Source organism: Colletotrichum acutatum (assembly GCF_030867785.1).
Source record: "Colletotrichum acutatum strain CBS 112980 chromosome Unknown BDZ83scaffold_16, whole genome shotgun sequence".
Lineage (NCBI taxonomy): Eukaryota > Fungi > Ascomycota > Sordariomycetes > Glomerellales > Glomerellaceae > Colletotrichum > Colletotrichum acutatum.
This window is the reverse complement of record NW_026849010.1, coordinates 238,954-256,366: the sequence shown is the minus strand read 5'-3', so window position 1 is coordinate 256,366 and position 17,413 is coordinate 238,954. Positions and strand designations below refer to the sequence as shown.

The window sequence follows — 17,413 nt, the reverse complement described above, 5'->3', positions numbered from 1 at the left end:
CCAACTGGCGTTGATTGGCCAATGCGGGTCATCTAGTCAGCGATTTGGTCACGTGGGAGCGCGGATGCATTAACCGGGGTTATGCGCTGGGGCAGCTCCTGAGAATCGACGTTGGACTCTACTACCCCACGGCGAGCTACCCCATCACTAACACCGTTGCGCGTCGCATCACGGTCTCCCATGTGAGCCTGGAATTGTTACAGGTGTCAATGATAATGCACCTTACATCATTTGGCTAGTATTTGCATTGGGTCGGAGCAATCCAGGACACGTACCACAATGTCGTCTAACAAGCGGCATTCTATGCTGCCCGCCGTCTCCAACCAAGGCCCGCGACCTCCCGTTAGCTTCTCGTCATCTCTCACCGTGGCCGACAGCGCCATTCTCGTCGGAACACACTCGATCACGATCCAGTCAGAAAGCGTATTGCACCCACGATCGAAGCTCGAGACCACGAACGGCAGCATCCTCATTGGTCGGAGGTGCATCATCCACGAGCGAGCTCATATCGGCAAAGTTGGTGACGACGACGCCAGCGGAGGCATCTCGCTCGGAGACTACGTGACGGTAGAGGTTGGCGCCATCATTGAAGCTGGAGGCACAGATATCGGAACAGACACGGTCGTCGGGGTCCGATCTCGGATCGGAAACGGCGCTGTCATTGGCAAGGTTGGTGCCATCTTTCCGTCAGACCAGCTGGGATGGCCAACTGACTACTGCAGAACTGCACGATCTCGCCTTTGACTGTCATCAAGCCTGGCGAAAAGATTCCGGATTTCACAGTGGTCTACTCGAATGGGCAAAGACGGACGGACAGGCGGGGAGTCGCAGACTTGAGACACAAGGCGCAGGCGCGGCAGATTGATGTGCTTAGAAGATTGATACCCAACAAGGCCGAGAAATGGCTGAGTTAAGAATGGAATAGACATGATACCCCATGATTTAGCTTCACTGAAGTATTGATAAGTTATGCAAACGATGACGTTCCCCGGTAGGCGGTAAACATGTTCAAAACCCGAGGGAACAAAGGATACACGACGAAAGCTTGCCAGGTATATGTACGAAGACCATCAGAAAAGTCACCACCCGCAGTAGCCGAGCGGTATACAACTGGTAGAAATGCCAAAGGTGATTTCATAGACACTCGAACCTCGCCAGTTCGAGTGTTGAACTTTTGCCATTTTTTGGTTTCTTTAGACTAATTAATCACCTTTCTTCCATGGACGAAAGAAGATGGTTGCAGATTGCCTAGTTTAACCAGCACCAGCCAGGCTGACTACCTTGAATCTCCCTGTTAGTACGAAGCATCATCGTCTGAATATGGTACACAAGGTAGCTACACAGCTGGAGAAGAATAACAAAGAGGGTGAATAAAGAATAGAGCGATCGAGGGTTGAACATTAGGTTCCGAAATAAATCGGAGACCCCACGGTCTAGTCAGAGCCTCTAGAGCCCAGAAGCCCTTCGACCTTGTGGCCCGTTGCTTGCTGATATTATAGAGATGATTCACTCCTCATCAAGGTTGGGAAGTGCCCCTTATTGACAGAGATGAGATGGAGGGGAGTCGCACTACGGTCCTCGCCAGACAACAACGTCGCCATGGAAGATCAAGCTGCTCTCCTGCAACTACCTTACATCTTTCGACTTCTACTTCAACAATTTCGGCCTTGGCATCACTTTTCGTGCCGGTCTGAAGGGCTAAATGAAGCCATGGCATGGGGATGTCTGGGGCAATTAATGGTTTCCTACTGTCTGATGCGATATTTCACACGGAACGACTTAACCTGACCTTGCTCATCTGAGGCTAGGATACAAGTACCGACAGAATGCTTGCATATGGGCTAGGACGAACTCGTTATGTTCAAAATTGCTTCTCATTCGCAGGTCTCAAGCTTCGCTGAAACCATATATATATATAGAACACTAGTAAAGTAAGGGCGAAATGATATGTGCCCCAGCGTCAGCCAGTTGCGGTAGCCATCGCCCTGTTCACCTTTCGCACCAAGACGAGTCCTTTGATGACAGCCTCCTGTAATATTTGCGATGCTATCCGATGGAGGACCTAGCGTTCAAGCCATTCGAAGAAGGCCAGAAGGCGGTCGATGTCCTTTTGACTGTCGCGCTTGTTCATTTCCTCGATTCCGCGAGCCCAACTCCTAGGCGGAAGACAAACTTCGGGCCGGCGAGAGAAGTCTCTCTTGGTCGAGATGGTCGTGTCATAACGTGGAATGTATTCTAAACGAAGAAAGCAGATGATGTCAAACAAACTGCCATGGTAGCGGTCAGTGACGTCGCCCTTGAGGAAGTAGACATCAATGAACCTGGCAATCAAGTGCAGAACTGCAGGATGCGCTATAATCGCTGCTCTCCCGAAATTTAAAGCTTTAACGGAAAGGCAACAGATGGATCCGTTTTCGAAATTCGGCGCGGGAGAGATCAGTGGACCACTGAAGGCATCGTCTTGTCCCTGAGGACTCAAACTTGAACTCAAGATTTTGACGGCGTCCGGGAAGAGGCGGAAAGCTTGACAGACAGCGGATAGGGCTTGTGGACCGTCAATGGTCCCTCTAGAGTACCTAGAGATATTGGTGTAGATGTCGTCAAAAAGTTGAACAGCATCGGTCGCATTATTCTCGTTGATGGTGGTTTGGCAGGTTTCCTAAGCCTTCAAGTCAAAACCGGGGGGCCGGTCGTCGACTACCGAATCGACAGTCTCTGAATCGAGTCCCTCTCCCAGTCCGACCACGTGTGCCGTCCACGGTTCTGCAGGCACAGCCCGGTCCCCTAAACAGAACAGAGTCCGCGATTTGGCGTGCTCAGGCTGAGGGTTGCGTGCAAAGACCTCGTAGGCCTTGTTGTAATCAACACGCTGAAAGAATTGCCCGTAGTAGAAGATGGTGTGTCCAAGATCATTTCTGATGGGATCCCAGTCGCCAACTTTGGAGGCCCGTTGCCGGAAGTTGACGACCGCGACCGGGTTATTCTTGCGCCAGGCCTTGAACATTTGACCTTGGGCCGCTTCTTCTCCAATGAAGACTTCTTCTCCACCCAAGAGGCATACGATGCGAAAGTATCCTGGGAAATCGAGGCACCCCTTGTTCAGGCTATCAGTGCAACTTTCGTAGATTTTGTCGAAATGCAGGTTTTCGTGGGTGGGTTGAGGTACCAAGTACCAACAGTTATCGTCGGCCATTTTATCAGAGAGAAAAGCAGACGGCAAGGTTGTGGCCTTCGTCTCGACGATAGAGCTTTGCGAGTATTTGATAATGTCTTTGGGCGCCAATTTATATCGTGATGATGATGATTCAAAAATCATGTTGGGAGAAGCCAAGGGGGAAAAGGCGAGTGACTCAACTGCGGCAAGATGCCAGTCAGAGTACAAAATGTTCTCCTGGGTACCCGAAGGCAATATGAGAGGCAGCTGTCCATAGTCTGTAAACGCAATCCCAGGACCTTCCTTTCAGACAGAGTCTGCCTCGTGGTAAGCATCGGCGGGATGCGGTAAGTCCGCTTCGCTCTGTCTTTCCTGCATGCTTGACCGTGAGAAGTTCAAAGACACCAGAAGGAGCATCATACAGGAGAGGTAAGGCAGTGATCTTAACTCACTAACGCACTTTCCTAGATGGACCTACCTATCTCACTGAGAAGCTTCAGTCGAACTCAGATGGGGCCTTCTTCGCCTTCGGATCAAGATCAAATATCGTTACACTGGCCTGGGCTCTCGCAGAATAGGGATGAGAAGTTGAGTGTCAATGAAGATCAATCGGTAGATGTCCGCCATTTTGTTTCTACCTTACTAAGTCAGTATGTGATTCAAGACACTTAACGGCATTCACAGCACGACAACGCAGATTAACCCCCAATATTTCACCACTTGATTATATCCTGGGCTCATCGCGGCCTGTGGTTCAAAAGGCGCCTCATGGCCGTTTGTGCCTTTTTACGAATCAGTTCCACGCAAAGACAAGTCGATGCCTCTTTAATCTAAATTTTTGGTCGTGAACATGATGATTCCAGCCCGCTGCTGAGACGCCTGTACATCGCCCAGATCCCGTTGAAGTATAACTCTTTTTCTTGCATCTCTACCTACATGGACTCAGTAAAGAGCGTTCCCTCTATCTCACACTCAGCTACTCAGTATCATAAAGGCTCGTGCCCTTGCGTCGAGGAACGGTACGGGAATGTTCCCAGCAAGCAACAGTAACGCACCAACATCTTCGAACCTCCACCGCTCTCGGCGGCCGAAGACCCCGCGGAAGACGTAACAACACAAGAACATTCCGAGGGTCGTCGGTGATGTGGATCTCGAGACCGGGACATGGAACACGAAAAGGGACCCCTTCCTGACAAGAAAGCCACGCAAACACGTCAACTCGCACGTCCCCTTCTGTCCCACCGCTCCCTCTGTCACAATGACAGTCCCCTCCGATCTTCTCCGTAAGCATTCTTTCTTTCTTTCACTCTTATCCGTAGCCCATGATCCATCCGTGATCCGGCATCCCCCGTATCCTCCACCAAGCCAAGACCGGGGTCGATGGGGGGAAGGGGGGAAGCACAGAAAGACGCGTAGCCAAGTATTCGACACCCCGGGGACAAGAGTTACAAGCCTACGAGTCTACGACATGTCAAATTTGGACTTGGCTGTGTCGTCTCATGCTGCTTCAGCCGCCAAGTTCTTGTCGTCTAACTTCTACTTGGCGATCCCCCCAAAAGTCGAGATAAAAGAGAAGCTCGGTCCAACGTATAAAGACCGCTGACACGATGCCACGCCCAAGACCGCCAAGCGCAGTCTGCAAAACCGCCAAGTGGCACAAGTGACAGCCATCACTTACACTGCCTCGCTCTGGGCATTCTCAAGTTAACAGTCTTACCGGAATAGCGCTCATCACCGTCGCAGCAGAGCAAGCCTTCCAGACCTATCTGAGATTCGGAATTTTCTCGTCTGGGCATGAATAGTGAATTTTGAACCCTTGCGAACTGCTTCGTTGAGCGTCGCGCCATCACATTGCTCTTACGTTTTCCTTCCTGGCATACCCGGATACCCTATGTCGTCTGTATTCCCACGAAGGGAAACATCGTTTGCCGTGCCCATCTCGGGTTTCATGTCCCGCCAAAGCCGCCAGTCTAGTAAGACTATTGGACATCTTTTGTGGCTCAGAGATGCTGTTTCCCCGCTGTTCTCCCCATCCCGTCCGTTCCCGCCTCGGTGTGCGGGACCCCAGCCCCATGTCGAAACAAGGATTACTAGGTAGTCAACGCAACGCCCTTCACTGCAACGACATCGTGGGAGAGAGCAGATTGATAAGGAAGCTGATATATCCATACAATTCCTGTCGTCTCTAAAACGCCAAGTTTACTTTTTTCCCTACATTTCCCGCATATTTTCCTTCATGTCCTTATTATTGCTCACACTTGTCCCTCTTCTCCCTTTCTCTCCATCGTCTATCCCTTCTCCTAACACCCGTCATGCAGAGTTTCGCCCGCTAGAGATTTCAGTCTCCGTGACGTCTGCCGTCTCCTTCTTCGTCCTCAACAGGATGTCCTTGAGCGTCCTCTTCTGGGGCTTCTTTGAGAGTCTCTCGTACAGCGGCTTATGCTCTTCATGAGGATCGTGAGCCTCGCTGTAGTCGACATGGACGAAGGCCCTTTCGACATCAGACAGCCCTAGCAGCGTCCAGCAGTCAGCGAATCGAGCCCTCTTCCTTTCCCCAGTAAATCAACGCCAAAGAAGAGTACTTTACCTTCAACCTTTCTCTGCAGTTCCTGAGCAACGTCGTGCGAGATCCTCAGAGGCGTCGTCTCGTCCATGACGATGTCAATCTCCACGTAGTAATTCTGTCCAGCGTGATACGCGCGGCACTGCTCGTGGGGTCAGATGTGCCGTTCCTCACGCATCTCTCACTTCTCAGCCTGGGGTATTCTTACAGTGTCAACTTTGAGAATCCGAGTATCGTGGGTCATGGCCATGTAAATCAGCTTCGAGACAAAATCCCTCGGCGCGGACTTGCCGACGAGCAACCACACCTGCTCAAAGGCGTTGGACACCCAGGACAACAAGATGAGCAGTGCAATGCAGATGGCGCCAATGGGATCTAAGTACCAAACGAAGCGGTCTCCCACGACAGACATGATCAGACCGAAGCTGTTGACCACAATGTCATTGCGGTGATCGATCTACGGGAGGCTATTATTAGCGAAAGGCGTCGTCCGAAAAGGCAAGGTACCCGGCAAAAAGGTTGAGCAACATACAAAAAACACATGCACTGAAGGGAATTTCCGGTAGGCGAAGCAGTAGATCATCAAGGAGGCCTTGGCAAAGATGGCCACGCCGACGATAACGATGGGGATGATGTGCAGTTGTTCAGAGGCCCGCTTGCCCTCGCCAAGTGAGCGGCCTGACTCGACCTGTCGCGCGCCCCGGATCAGCCACCTAAAACTACCAAGTCATACGTCAACTTGGCAACAAAACTTACCAATAGTTGAATGGCAACGGTTGTCATGAGAGCGCAGAACAAGATGATGCCAATCGTCTCAATCCTGGTTCGTCCCTATTATTTCATCCCCAGTTTGTCAGACCCTGCTTTGGAATCTAATAGCCAAGGGTGATAACTCACCACCGGGTACTTATAAACGCTCGGGCGCGCCGCCATCCTTGAGGTGATGAGCATCACAAAGGATGAGACCAAGTCCATCTGGGCATTTCTTAGTCAACTCAACTCCTATAATGATGCTGCAACTCAGAAAATGATTGACTAACAAATGCGTCGGCTGCGGTGGCAAAAAGCTGGAAAAAAGTCCTCGAGTCAATACGAGTCCGTGAGCACAGGGACTTGGCTGCCTATCTTACCGACAGAGACCCAGTTGAGACGGCGGCGTAGAGCTGAATGACGAATAGGCAAAAGTTGACTGTGAAGGAGGCGTTGACGGCGAACTTGATCTTGGGACCCATTCGCGCGTCTTCGGCGACCTGCTGTCTCTCCTCGTCCTCGGCGCCGAGGAATTGGTCAATGAGCTCATTCTGTCGGTTGTAGAATTTCTTTAGTTTCCTCTTGTTGCCCTTGGGATGTTCAATCTTCATCTGCTTCTTGGAGACATTATCACGACGGTGTCGACCAAAGTCGTAGGGGTCCGGCCGATAAGTGTCGACGGTAGAAGCGTCCGTGGCGTCGACGTTGGAGTACGGGCCATCGCCCCCGCCTCCTCTCTTGGAGGAAGTTCTGACGACGTCACTCTTGTTGGCTGCTGTATCGTTCGAAGTCGACACGAAGAGTCCTTCAGTCACAGCTTTGTCGTCCGTGCCAGATGGCTGAGCCGGTGAGATGATGTCTGCGTTGTCCTTTGGGTGTTCATTGTGTTCCTTGTTCGCTTCAGCTTTCGAATTACTTTCCGAATGACCGACAGAGTTGCCTCGAGCTGAGGCGACTGAAGCACAATGGTCAGCGGGGACTGGTCGGCGTGTGAAAGAGTGGGATGAAGTGAAGCAGTGGCCACCACGGTTGTTGGTGGTCAGTGGTCACAGAGCAGAACCAGCGGCAGGGAAATCCGATGCGAGCAGCAGTCGCACATCTCTGCGAGGATGTGATGAACCAGCCAGCAGAGTGGAAGGATAGGATAGGTGAGGCGAAGGAGGAGAGCATAGCGGGAAGGGGTGGGAAGGGGTGTGGCCAGGAAAAAAAAAAAGAGACAGAGCCGAAACCCACGTACTAGATGATGGTTGGACGCCGTCCTGAGACTCGCGTGGAGTTTGCATTTTTGGGAACTATTGAGCTGGGTTGGATCTTGGGTGAGGTGGGAAAGTAGAAAGGATAGTACAATAGTGAAGTCGATTTTGAGACTGGTAGTCGTATATTAAAAGAGAGTAGATGGCATCCTGTACGGATACGTAGTAGTGTTCCTGATATCATGCCCGCCTCTCCGCAAAGTCCGGGGGGAGGTAGCCGGGCTGCAGAAGCGGCCCCTTATTTCGTTGATTATCATCATCAGTAAGCTCTTGCAAGCTTGCCGGCGGCCCTGCCCCCTCAATGCGCACATGTTGAACGGGCTAGAACGTTGAGATTGAGAGGGGGGAAACAAAAAGCACCCTGGACAATGACGGCAAGATTTGAGATGTGGTGCGTGTACAGGAGGCTTTCCCGCTTGTTTCCTGCGATTCCAACTCCACCGTTCCGCCAGTAGAGTGGTGATGATGGCGCACGAGGTGTTGATGTTCAGGGAATCAGGGGGCAGCTATTTGTGTCTTCCTTGTCAGAGACAACTCGTGCCGGTTTGACTTACAAGTGCAAGCGAAGGAGGCATACGCAGTCGGCAGGCGGAGTCGAGAGAGTAAAAGGTCATTTGGAGCCTAGCTTGGAGTCTCGAGGGAAGAATGACAGAGGTGACCCTGCGAGGAGATTCAAAAGCAACGATTATGTCGTTCAAAGTGATGCATAGCTGACCAACAGAAGCAGGTTGCGGAATGGGAGGATCTCAAGATGATCAAGGAAAGGTCCGAGTGACAACTTGCTTGCAGCCTACAGGTACATGTGTACACGAGGTACGCGACTACTACCTAGGTACACTGGCACAGGGCACAGTGAATGCGGTGCCGATTGGCCAGGGGCCGTGTTTCACGCACGACGGCAGACCCAGGAGCCGCGTGGGTGCACCGCAACAGGAAGCGACAGTCCTTCTGCCAAGAGTTTGGGGCTGTTACAGAGTTTTGGGCAAAGTAGCAGTGAGTAGTAGCTGTAGCGTAATCCAAAGCCAACTGTTGGCTCTCGCCCTCTCTTCTGCTTGCCTCCCTTGGCCCTGCCACTGGATGCTGAGAGTCTGAACCAGACGGTGAGACTTCGCGAGACTTTCGATACTTCGGCACCACTTCAGAAAGACTCGGGCAGAGTTTGGAAGGCGAGAGCTGAGCGCTCGGAACAACTTGCATGTTTGTTTCAATCCGGAGCAAGAATGAACGACTCCAAGACCCAACATCCCCGCTTTTCTTCGTCTCCAACTTCCATCTCTCTTTCAACTTCACTTCCACACACCTCGGTGACCGGTGACCACTCGCCTACTCTCTCACATCACCAACTCGTGCCGGGCTCAACTATCGACTCACGCTCGGATACTATAGCTTTGCTTTCTTGCCATCGCCCTCGCCCCCCCAACAGCAACAACACGCGGGCCCTGTCTCCTGTCTCTCACCTGGCCTCATCTCTTGTCTCTTCTTGTCCATCTCAGACGCCGACGGCTCCTCTTTTCCATCACGTCCCTTGGCTGCTTGGCTCCCCCAAGTTTTACCAGCCCTGCCTGGAAACTCATGGTGCGGGACTGTTGACGACTTCTCGGCGCCAGGATGTCATCCCATCCCATCTTGTGAGCCCATTCCAGAGAGTCATTCGTCACGCCCTCTTTCTCTCACCTCTCAGTTCTCGCTATGGAGTATACACATCAGCCTCCGACTAAGCCCCGACTGCAATTGTCGCGGTGGGCTGCGAGTTGTTAGGCAAAACTTGCCCTCAGATGTTTGTCCGATATAGGAAACTCTGCACGTGAGACACTCGAGGAGTAGACCCAGAAAAGCCCCGGCAAGAAGAAGCGGAGAAGAAGCAGAAGCCGACTAGAAGCAGAACCGGGCAAGGCCAGATGGATGGAGCCTTCAGTCAGTCACTCACCCATCAAGTCAACCCCGTACTACCAAGCCTGCTAAACCACCAAAGACAGCTTGGCTAACCCTTCTCTGCAGAATCGCAGCCAAGCAACCGCAGCCAAGCCAAATTCAACGACAGAATGCCATCCGCTGCCATGGGAAAAGGGGACAAGTGTGTCAGTGCTCTTGGCTTCTCTCTTGGCTCTCGACGGCTTGTGTCTGTCCCGCCAAGTTTCCCCTCTCTCCGCGCCTCCAGTCAAGCCTCCCCCGCGCTTCTTCTTCGCGGGCTACCCGGGAAGCCTCCCTAGTCACCAAGAGTCAAATCGAGTTAAGAATTTTCCGACTGGCAACCCTGGCGCTAGACCCCGGGAGGCTCCCGTTTCACACAACCCAAATTTTACAAATGCCGGCGCCCCATTTTGACGCGCACCCCACGTCCACATGGACCCCTTCGCGCGCTTGGCAATGGCCCGATGGAAGACCGACTGTCGTCTCGTTTGGGATATTGCCCATCATCAACCATTATCAGTCCTATTTGCCAAGCGCGACGGATGTGAAGCTGTGCCGAGTCGAGACGAAAGGTTGGATCAGCCACCGCTTACTTACACCTACAGAGATAGAGTAGCATCCACGCCATCCAACCCATCATCAGGTCTCATACAACTTGTTTCTTATCCGTCAGGCCGAGCCGGGCTCTCAGACTTCCCGTCTCGACTCCCTCCGGCAAATCATGCTATAATGAACAACATCGGATCCGGTCAGCGGCCGGGATCATCGATGCTAGACACAAGCTGGGTCTCAGGCACGCCGCACCGCACCAAGTTGCTCGAGTCGACTCGACTCAACCGCGATTGACTTAGCCTACCTTTCCGCTCCCGCCGTCGTCCTCGCCCCCATACAGATACACACGGTTGTTGCCCACGGTGAACCTTGTTCCCGTTCAGGTCCTCCCGCTTCCCGCTTCCCGCGAGGCGGACGCTAAGGCCACGTCCCCCCATCACGAACCCACAAAGGCTCAACCCTCAGCTGCCTCATCCTTGGCAACGTCTTCTATTTCTGAATCGGCTGGGTGGCACAGGGACCGCTGTCCCATGTCAACGTTTATTCTTTCCTTACCCGCTTCTACACGGGCTGCATTGCGCGGGCTGTCATAGGAAGCATATTAAAGCGAGTCGAGCCCAGACTTTGACCAAGATTTCCCTTTCGCCCATCATCAGAGCGTCTGTTGTCGTTCTATGCTTTTATCGCCCGTTTCTTCCTTCCTGTTTTTTCCTTTCTCTTCGTTTCCACTCCTTTTGATTTTTCCTTGCTCTCAAACCTACGACAGCCGGGGCCAGATCAGCATTTTCGTCTGTTCTCTTACTGAAGCTGCGGGACAGCTTCTCATGTCCCCTTGTTCTCAGTTGCCTTCGCTTTACGAATGAGTCCTTGTCAGTAGGCGGTCCCGGATTATTTGGCTGCCTTTTACCTTCTCGAACCCTCTTTATCTTTTATATCAGGATTGCCAATCAAGCAGCAATCCTTTTTTGCGCGACAAATACCGGTTTTTTTTAATCAAGATGGACGGAATGAAAGAGCCCAAGCCCCAGTGTGGCGCCAAGAAGGGTGGTCAACCGGCCGAGTATGATGTTGGCCTTCACGTTGCTGGTCTTTGTAAGTTGGCCCCAAAACACTTTCCACTAGTCTCTATCAATTTTGGCTAACTTGGCTCAGTTTTGGTCTTGGCCTTTTCGATCTTTGGTATGCGATATGAACAAAAGAAACGAGTCCTTTCGCGGGTCAACGTACTAATAAGACCGTTTCAGGCGCTGGTTTCCCCGTTGTGGCCAAGAAGGTCAAGTGGATGAAGGTTCCACCCAAGGTCTTCTTCGCATGCAAGCATTTCGGTACAGGCGTGCTCATCGCGACGGCGTTTGTGCATGTAAGTTGCTTTGGTTCATCTAGATGCACAGATCTAACACAGCACAGTTGCTTCCCACCGCCTTTGGCAACCTCATGAACCCGTGCCTTCCGGATCTCTTCACCGACGACTACCCACCTCTTCCAGGTGCTATCATGATGGGATCCATGTTCATTCTGTTCAGTATCGAGATGTGGATCAACGCCAAGATTGGCGGCCACTCCCACGGAGGACCTACCGGTGATGTGATGCACGACCACGGTCACGGAGCTGTCCAGCCTGCCCGGCCTCCTCGTTATGGCCGCAACAGTTTCGATGCCGAGGCGGACAGCATTGACTTTGAGAAGCGAGTCGCCCAGCGCGCATACAACGACGAGAAGTCACGCTTCCCTGCGCCTTACTCGGAGACTGTCTATGGAGCGCCACCACCCGCCAACACCAACTTGTCCGACTCTGACATGCCGCCTTGGTTCGTCGTTTTCTACGAGCAGTATGTGCGTCAGCGTATGGAGATGATGAACATGATCCGAACCACCCAGGAGAAGCAGACGTCGTCTCAGGTTGCTGTTACGGAAGTCAAGCAGGAAGATCCGTTTTATGATGCAGAGGGCCAACAGGTTGACCCCGCTGTGTATCGCAAGATGTCTCTCAACATTACCATGCTTGAAGGTGGTATCCTGTTCCACTCAGTGTTTGTCGGCATGACCATCTCCATCACTATTGATGGTTTCATCATTCTGCTCGTCGCTATTCTGTTCCACCAAATGTTTGAGGGTCTTGGTCTTGGTTCCCGTATTGCCGCTGTGCCATACCCCAAGGGCAGCATTCGTCCCTGGGTATTAGTCGTCGCTTTCGGCACCACAGCCCCCATCGGACAGGCCATTGGACTCCTCACCCGCAGCACCTACGATCCCGAAAGTGCATTCGGTCTCATCATCGTCGGTGTATTCAACGCCATGTGAGTTGCTCATTCCGTCCGTGACAGACCTCGGCTAATGCAATCTAGTTCATCTGGTCTGCTGCTCTACGCTGCCCTCGTCGATCTTTTGGCCGAAGATTTTCTCTCCGAGGAGGCCAACCGCCTTCTTTCCAATAAGCAAAAGATTTCTGCTTTCTGCTACGTTCTCGCCGGAGGTTAGTAAAGTCCACGAAACATCTGCACATGTGAACACATAGCTGACATATTACCAGCTGCGGGCATGTCAATTGTCGGTATCTTCGCCTAAGCCTTTACCGATACTCCCAGGAAGCAAACTTCCTCCACACACCCCTCGATCAGTCTCACGCGAGGGTACACAACACCCAGTCCAGTCCAGTCACACGCCCAGTTTATACGGCTCGCCGGAACGCCGAGGCTCACTTCAGCCGATGAACTCCGAACTCGACAGGACTATGATAGCAGAGATGAACGCTCGTTATCTTTTAAATGCTGCGCCGGATTTTGTCTCACGGGTCGTGAGGAGACGGACTATTTCTCACTATCAACAGCAACTCTCACAAAATCTACCACATTCGTTTTCTTCTTGCTATCGCTATTCCCAGCATCATTTGTAGCCAGGGATTTTGTACAATAGTAGTGATGTGGCGTGCGTTGTCAAGACTTGTCTGACACGCAAGACACAGCGAGTGCACACTGGCAACAGGCAACATTGTTTGGGAGATTTACTTTTTCTGGGAAACTCTACATGAGCATTACAAAGGTGTTAAAACTAATGATAAATTATGGGCATACAAAATATCACGAGTCTTATGAGAAAGACGTGGAGGGCACTTGTACGATAGGGCTGCCCGAAAGGGTCGGGCATTACATTACTAGACTGCATCAAATATCACGATATCCTTATCCAATTGTTCTTGAAAATGTTGTGCCTCGTGTCTGTCATATTTGCCCTCCAACCCTCGATGACCCAGATATGGATTTCTAAGCGATCATACATGACTTACGGACCCATCAAAGTCCGTCTCCGATCATACCACGAGAGCAATCCGCAGCGAACTTCTGTGAGAACGGGAAAGTCGAGAGGAGAGGAAGCGATGCAGACAAAAGGGGATTAAGTAGCCGAAGAAGGGCCCTCGATTAGACTTTCTTCCCCAGACTTATTGGCGTCTGAAATAGAGTGGTAACGGTAACAGTTTGCCTTGGTAGCACTTGAGAGGGCGACCGAGAGAGAGGAAGAGAGAAACGGGAAAGAAAAGACAAGATGCCAAGCAGCTTCACAATAGAAGCAGATAGCGGAAACGAAAGAGACCGGGCAAGATCAAGAGAAGTACCAAGAGACCAAGAGAATACCGAGAGAAAGACGAAGAGACGAAAGACGACGTTGAGAAAGGGTTGCCGAAGTTTAGTGTATGTGCCAGGTATGACCCATGATGGCAACCATGTTTTGCATGGCGGTGTAGGACGTCAGGCTGCTAGACACGGCTGACCTTGGAAACAAAACCAGCCTTGCTTTTTTTTTTCTTTTTTTCGTCTTCCCTCTTTGCATGTAGGTTCATTGTTTCACGCCCCTTTCTCTCATTTCCTGTTTCTCTGTGTCTTTGGACCTTGGACGTGACTTGCCGCCGCCTGTCCCTGCACATCGACAACGTCAAAGAGGGGAGAGGGGGGAAGGGACCTAGGGTGTTATGTTTTAACCATGTTCTATATAAGGTTATTACACGGGCCGGAGGATTACTGCATTGTTGAAGGGTAAGGCAAGGGCTGGGGGAGAAGGGAAGGAAAGGGGAAAAGCGTGTGTTTGTGTGTGCATTCCCGTAGGTTGTGAGGGTTGTGATGCATGCATGCAGGGCCGGGCTTCCCGCGCGACTACTGCAAGGGGCATGCTTCACAGTCCACGGGATCGTTGATGATTTTTCTTCTGGTGTTGGGTGTTGGCTGCTGCTGCTGTGGATGGTGTTGCAAGGCAAGGTGCAAGGCAAGGCAATCAGGGTAGGCAGGCATCCTAGACATGGGAGGGTTGTCGAGGAGGCTGAGGTAGCGGGGGTGGGGGAGGGGGGGGGGATGGTGTCACTGGTGAAGCTATTAATATGAACCCCAGACAGACATCTGAGGCGGCGGAGGGGAGGATGGTGCAGGGAAGGGAGGAGGCTCAAAACTCCAGACGAAAAGAAGGAGGTGTAGTGTAGGGCAGGGGGGAGTGAGCACGGAGAGTTGGGTTACATGCGGACGGATGAATGGGGGAAGGGGGGGGGGACATTGGTTGGGTTTGAGGTTTGGCTGCGCTGCTGCAGACTGCACTGCGGAACTATGCGGCGCACTAGGAAATGAGCGAGCGCTTGTTAGGTAAGATAAAGTCGCGATGACGATGTGTGGTGGTTGTGGTTGTGGTTCTAGAAGTTTTGAATCGATGTTTCTTGTTGTCTCTTCTCATGCACGCTTTGCTTTTTGCCTCGAGGTATGGCTGCAAATCTTGCCTTACAGCAGTAGCTTACCTTAGGTGCATACCTGCATACCTGCAGCGAGGCACAGACTACTGTAGGTACTCGCCGGCGGCCGAATACACCGCGGCTTGAACCTTTTTGATCCTTTATGGAAAAAAATGAAAACGTCCCGAGAGACGTTATGTAAAGAAGGTATGTGTGCAGTAGTCTCGTGATGAGAAGTCGAGAAAAGTTTCCCGACGATCTGGGGATACCTAACTTTACAGAGGGCTGTGTAAGAAAGGATAAAAAGAGGAGGGGGAAACGTGAGATTGGCTTTGCTTGGCAGGCGTCACTTTTTTTTGGTTTTCCTACGGAAAAAGAGATCTAATCTTGTACGAGTGTCCGATTCTGAGGTTAACCTCATGGAAGATGAAAAGCTTATGAGATGCTTTTTTGGACTTGTTTGGAAGGATGAAGCGGGAATCCGGAGTTTGCCAAGGATTCAACTGTCTTTTAGCATGGTCACAATACGCATCGTGCACAACTCTCTCTCTTCCCACCCACATTAGATGTAGAACAGGGCGAGCGAAACGTTTCCGTCTATGAGAAAAGATGGAGAACAAGTCAAGAAGTGAAGAAAAAAAGACGGAAATAATGGGAAAAGCCGATTACTGACCAAGACAGTGCATCTATCCTACATCCGTTATTCGGTTTCCTTCGGGCGGTTTGAGGGCTGTCTGCGGTATGACTATGACCTCCTAGGACACCCCCGCCCCCGCTTCCCTTTGTGCCAGGATCGAGGTTCGAAGGTTTCGAGTCGAGCGCACCAGAGAGGAAGAAACAAAAGATGGGCAACTCGTCACGAGGGAAAGGTATGTAGCTGAAGGGTGTGTGTATCAGAGAACGATGGTGAAATGGGTGGGTTGGTGGGCACTTGCTTTACAAATACAAAATGTCTTGGCACATGTATGATAATCGCCCGATGAGCACGGAAACCGTTCGCAACGACATATTACCTGCACAACATATAAGACAATGATTCCAAAGAAGCAAAAGTTGACGACAAATACATTTCGAGCAAAAAGGGGGTTGCATTTCATGTAGTGCCAAAAGATAAAATGTCATGCGGCTTACGACGACCAAGTCGTGCCGGATGCAACGGTATAGTACCTTAGTTACTGCGGTATATGGCTGGCCCTCTGAAAGGAAGATTTTCATCCGGTGTTCGAGCCAGAGATCCAGCCAACCCGCCGTCCAAGCAGAAGACTCAGTCTGGCACTGCTGGTAGCATAGAGATCGGGGGCCACAGAGGTTGGTGTGTGGCAGTGATGGTGTGGTGTGATGATGTGCTGATTTGACGGGCATCTGACAAGACGAGAAACCTGGGCAGATGGACGCCTGCTACCTGTTGCCCTGCACCGACCACCAGCCACTTACCAGAGGAAAGGGGGGTGTGAGAAACGAAACAGAAACTCGAACCGGGAGGTCGAGAGGCCGCATGGACGTTGTAAAGCAGTCCAAGTACATGGAGGAGAAGAAAGTTTGCCTGCGGGAGGACGTTGTATTCCGTCATTTTTTTCTTCGGAGGTGTGTGCGAGTGTGCGCGAGTTAGTGTGTGTGGCAATTTCAGGCAAGACCTGCCTGAAGGGGCCTTTCGGTATTTCCTTCTTCGTCTTCTTCTTTTCTTAGCAAAGACAAAAGACAGAACAGAATTTTCAGATGAAGAGGCGGGGCTGGAGGTTTTTGCGATGAGATTTCCGAATCTGGTAGACAGGCAACCAGTCGGCAAACATACCTTTCTTCTAAAATAGCTTTGTGTGTTGTGCTGCCCATGGGAAAAGATTGCCGAAGGTCTTGTAAAGTTTAAGTTGAGAGGCAGAGAAGTGTTCAAAGGTCATACGTCTTTCGTCGGCAGGTGCGGAAGTTCGTACATTTGCCTCATTCGGGTAGTATAGTCACCCCCCCTTTGAGATAGTAAGCAAGTCGAGACCAAATGGCTCGAAAGCGAGAGACGATGGCTGAGGCTTCTCTGATCACAGAGATGCTGATACAGGCTCCGTATCTTTTCTATACCTACTTTAGGTGATCGCGCAATGGATGGGAGTTGGCTAAGTAGCTCACAGAGCTAGATGACTTACCCTCCGAAGCTTTCTGCTCCGTCTTGTCAAAGTTTCCCCTGAAATTCGAGTAAACGACTTTGCAGACGGAAGGTTTAAATGACTTTGACGTATGATAATGTGGCCAAGGGAGAAAAGTGAGGGGCACTACACTTCAAGACTATCAGGACTGAGTTTTCAACATCAACTTTGAGAAAGACAATTTCTTTGCGCTCGTTCATCTGCCTCAGCCTATAGTGCTATTGCCTTCTAAGCATGGCACAGAACTAACCCAGGTGAGATTAATCTGCTCTAACCATGTTCTTCAACCAAACGCCTCGGGGAGCATCACCGATACTGACGGGAAAGCAAGAGGTAGGCAGACCGTTCATAAGCTTCAACTGTAATCTCAGTAACGCTCTCCTTGGAATC

The 17,413-nt window shown here is 51.4% G+C and overlaps 5 protein-coding genes across 5 annotated transcripts; 2 read left to right on the top strand and 3 right to left on the bottom strand.

The window, feature by feature from the left end:
• The first annotated feature begins 106 nt into the window (after positions 1 to 106).
• On the top strand, positions 107 to 974 carry BDZ83DRAFT_664385 (transferase hexapeptide domain-containing protein). Its single transcript, XM_060511081.1, has 2 exons — positions 107 to 669; positions 723 to 974. The coding sequence occupies exons 1-2, from the start codon at positions 280 to 282 to the stop codon at positions 912 to 914; spliced, it is 582 nt and encodes a 193-aa protein (XP_060368664.1). The 5' UTR covers positions 107 to 279; the 3' UTR covers positions 915 to 974.
• Positions 975 to 1,199: 225 nt separating this feature from the next.
• Positions 1,200 to 1,477, bottom strand: BDZ83DRAFT_114157 (uncharacterized protein). Its single transcript, XM_060501115.1, has one exon. The coding sequence runs from the start codon at positions 1,399 to 1,401 to the stop codon at positions 1,249 to 1,251; it is 153 nt and encodes a 50-aa protein (XP_060368663.1). The 5' UTR covers positions 1,402 to 1,477; the 3' UTR covers positions 1,200 to 1,248.
• A 1,182-nt stretch (positions 1,478 to 2,659) lies between these two features.
• Positions 2,660 to 3,193, bottom strand: BDZ83DRAFT_749013 (uncharacterized protein; the record flags this gene model as incomplete). Its single annotated transcript, XM_060513709.1, has 1 exon — positions 2,660 to 3,193. One exon carries the CDS (start codon positions 3,191 to 3,193, stop codon positions 2,660 to 2,662), a length of 534 nt encoding a protein of 177 aa, XP_060368662.1.
• Positions 3,194 to 5,464: 2,271 nt separating this feature from the next.
• On the bottom strand, positions 5,465 to 7,750 carry BDZ83DRAFT_749012 (cation efflux family protein; the record flags this gene model as incomplete). Its single annotated transcript, XM_060513708.1, has 9 exons — positions 5,465 to 5,664; positions 5,742 to 5,859; positions 5,926 to 6,174; positions 6,250 to 6,405; positions 6,474 to 6,548; positions 6,615 to 6,692; positions 6,758 to 6,784; positions 6,848 to 7,422; positions 7,705 to 7,750. The coding sequence occupies 9 exons, from the start codon at positions 7,748 to 7,750 to the stop codon at positions 5,465 to 5,467; spliced, it is 1,524 nt and encodes a 507-aa protein (XP_060368661.1).
• A 3,079-nt stretch (positions 7,751 to 10,829) lies between these two features.
• BDZ83DRAFT_114100 (ZIP zinc transporter) lies at positions 10,830 to 12,978 on the top strand. The gene is made up of 6 exons (XM_060501114.1): positions 10,830 to 11,275; positions 11,336 to 11,362; positions 11,428 to 11,543; positions 11,591 to 12,480; positions 12,529 to 12,656; positions 12,714 to 12,978. Exons 1-6 carry the CDS (start codon positions 11,182 to 11,184, stop codon positions 12,746 to 12,748), a joined length of 1,290 nt encoding a protein of 429 aa, XP_060368660.1. The 5' UTR covers positions 10,830 to 11,181; the 3' UTR covers positions 12,749 to 12,978.
• Positions 12,979 to 17,413: the final 4,435 nt, after the last annotated feature.

Bases quoted from the DNA above. Each gene is read 5' to 3' on its own strand.
- BDZ83DRAFT_114157 (XM_060501115.1), bottom strand. From the start codon at position 1,401: ATGTTCAACCCTCGATCGCTCTATTCTTTATTCACCCTCTTTGTTATT.
- BDZ83DRAFT_114100 (XM_060501114.1), top strand. From the start codon at position 11,182: ATGGACGGAATGAAAGAGCCCAAGCCCCAGTGTGGCGCCAAGAAGGGT. The intron at 11,363-11,427 runs GTATGCGATATG...AGACCGTTTCAG, and splicing joins CTTGGCCTTTTCGATCTTTG to GCGCTGGTTTCCCCGTTGTG. The intron at 11,544-11,590 runs GTAAGTTGCTTT...AACACAGCACAG, and splicing joins TCGCGACGGCGTTTGTGCAT to TTGCTTCCCACCGCCTTTGG.
- BDZ83DRAFT_664385 (XM_060511081.1), top strand. From the start codon at position 280: ATGTCGTCTAACAAGCGGCATTCTATGCTGCCCGCCGTCTCCAACCAA. The intron at 670-722 runs GTTGGTGCCATC...TGACTACTGCAG, and splicing joins ACGGCGCTGTCATTGGCAAG to AACTGCACGATCTCGCCTTT.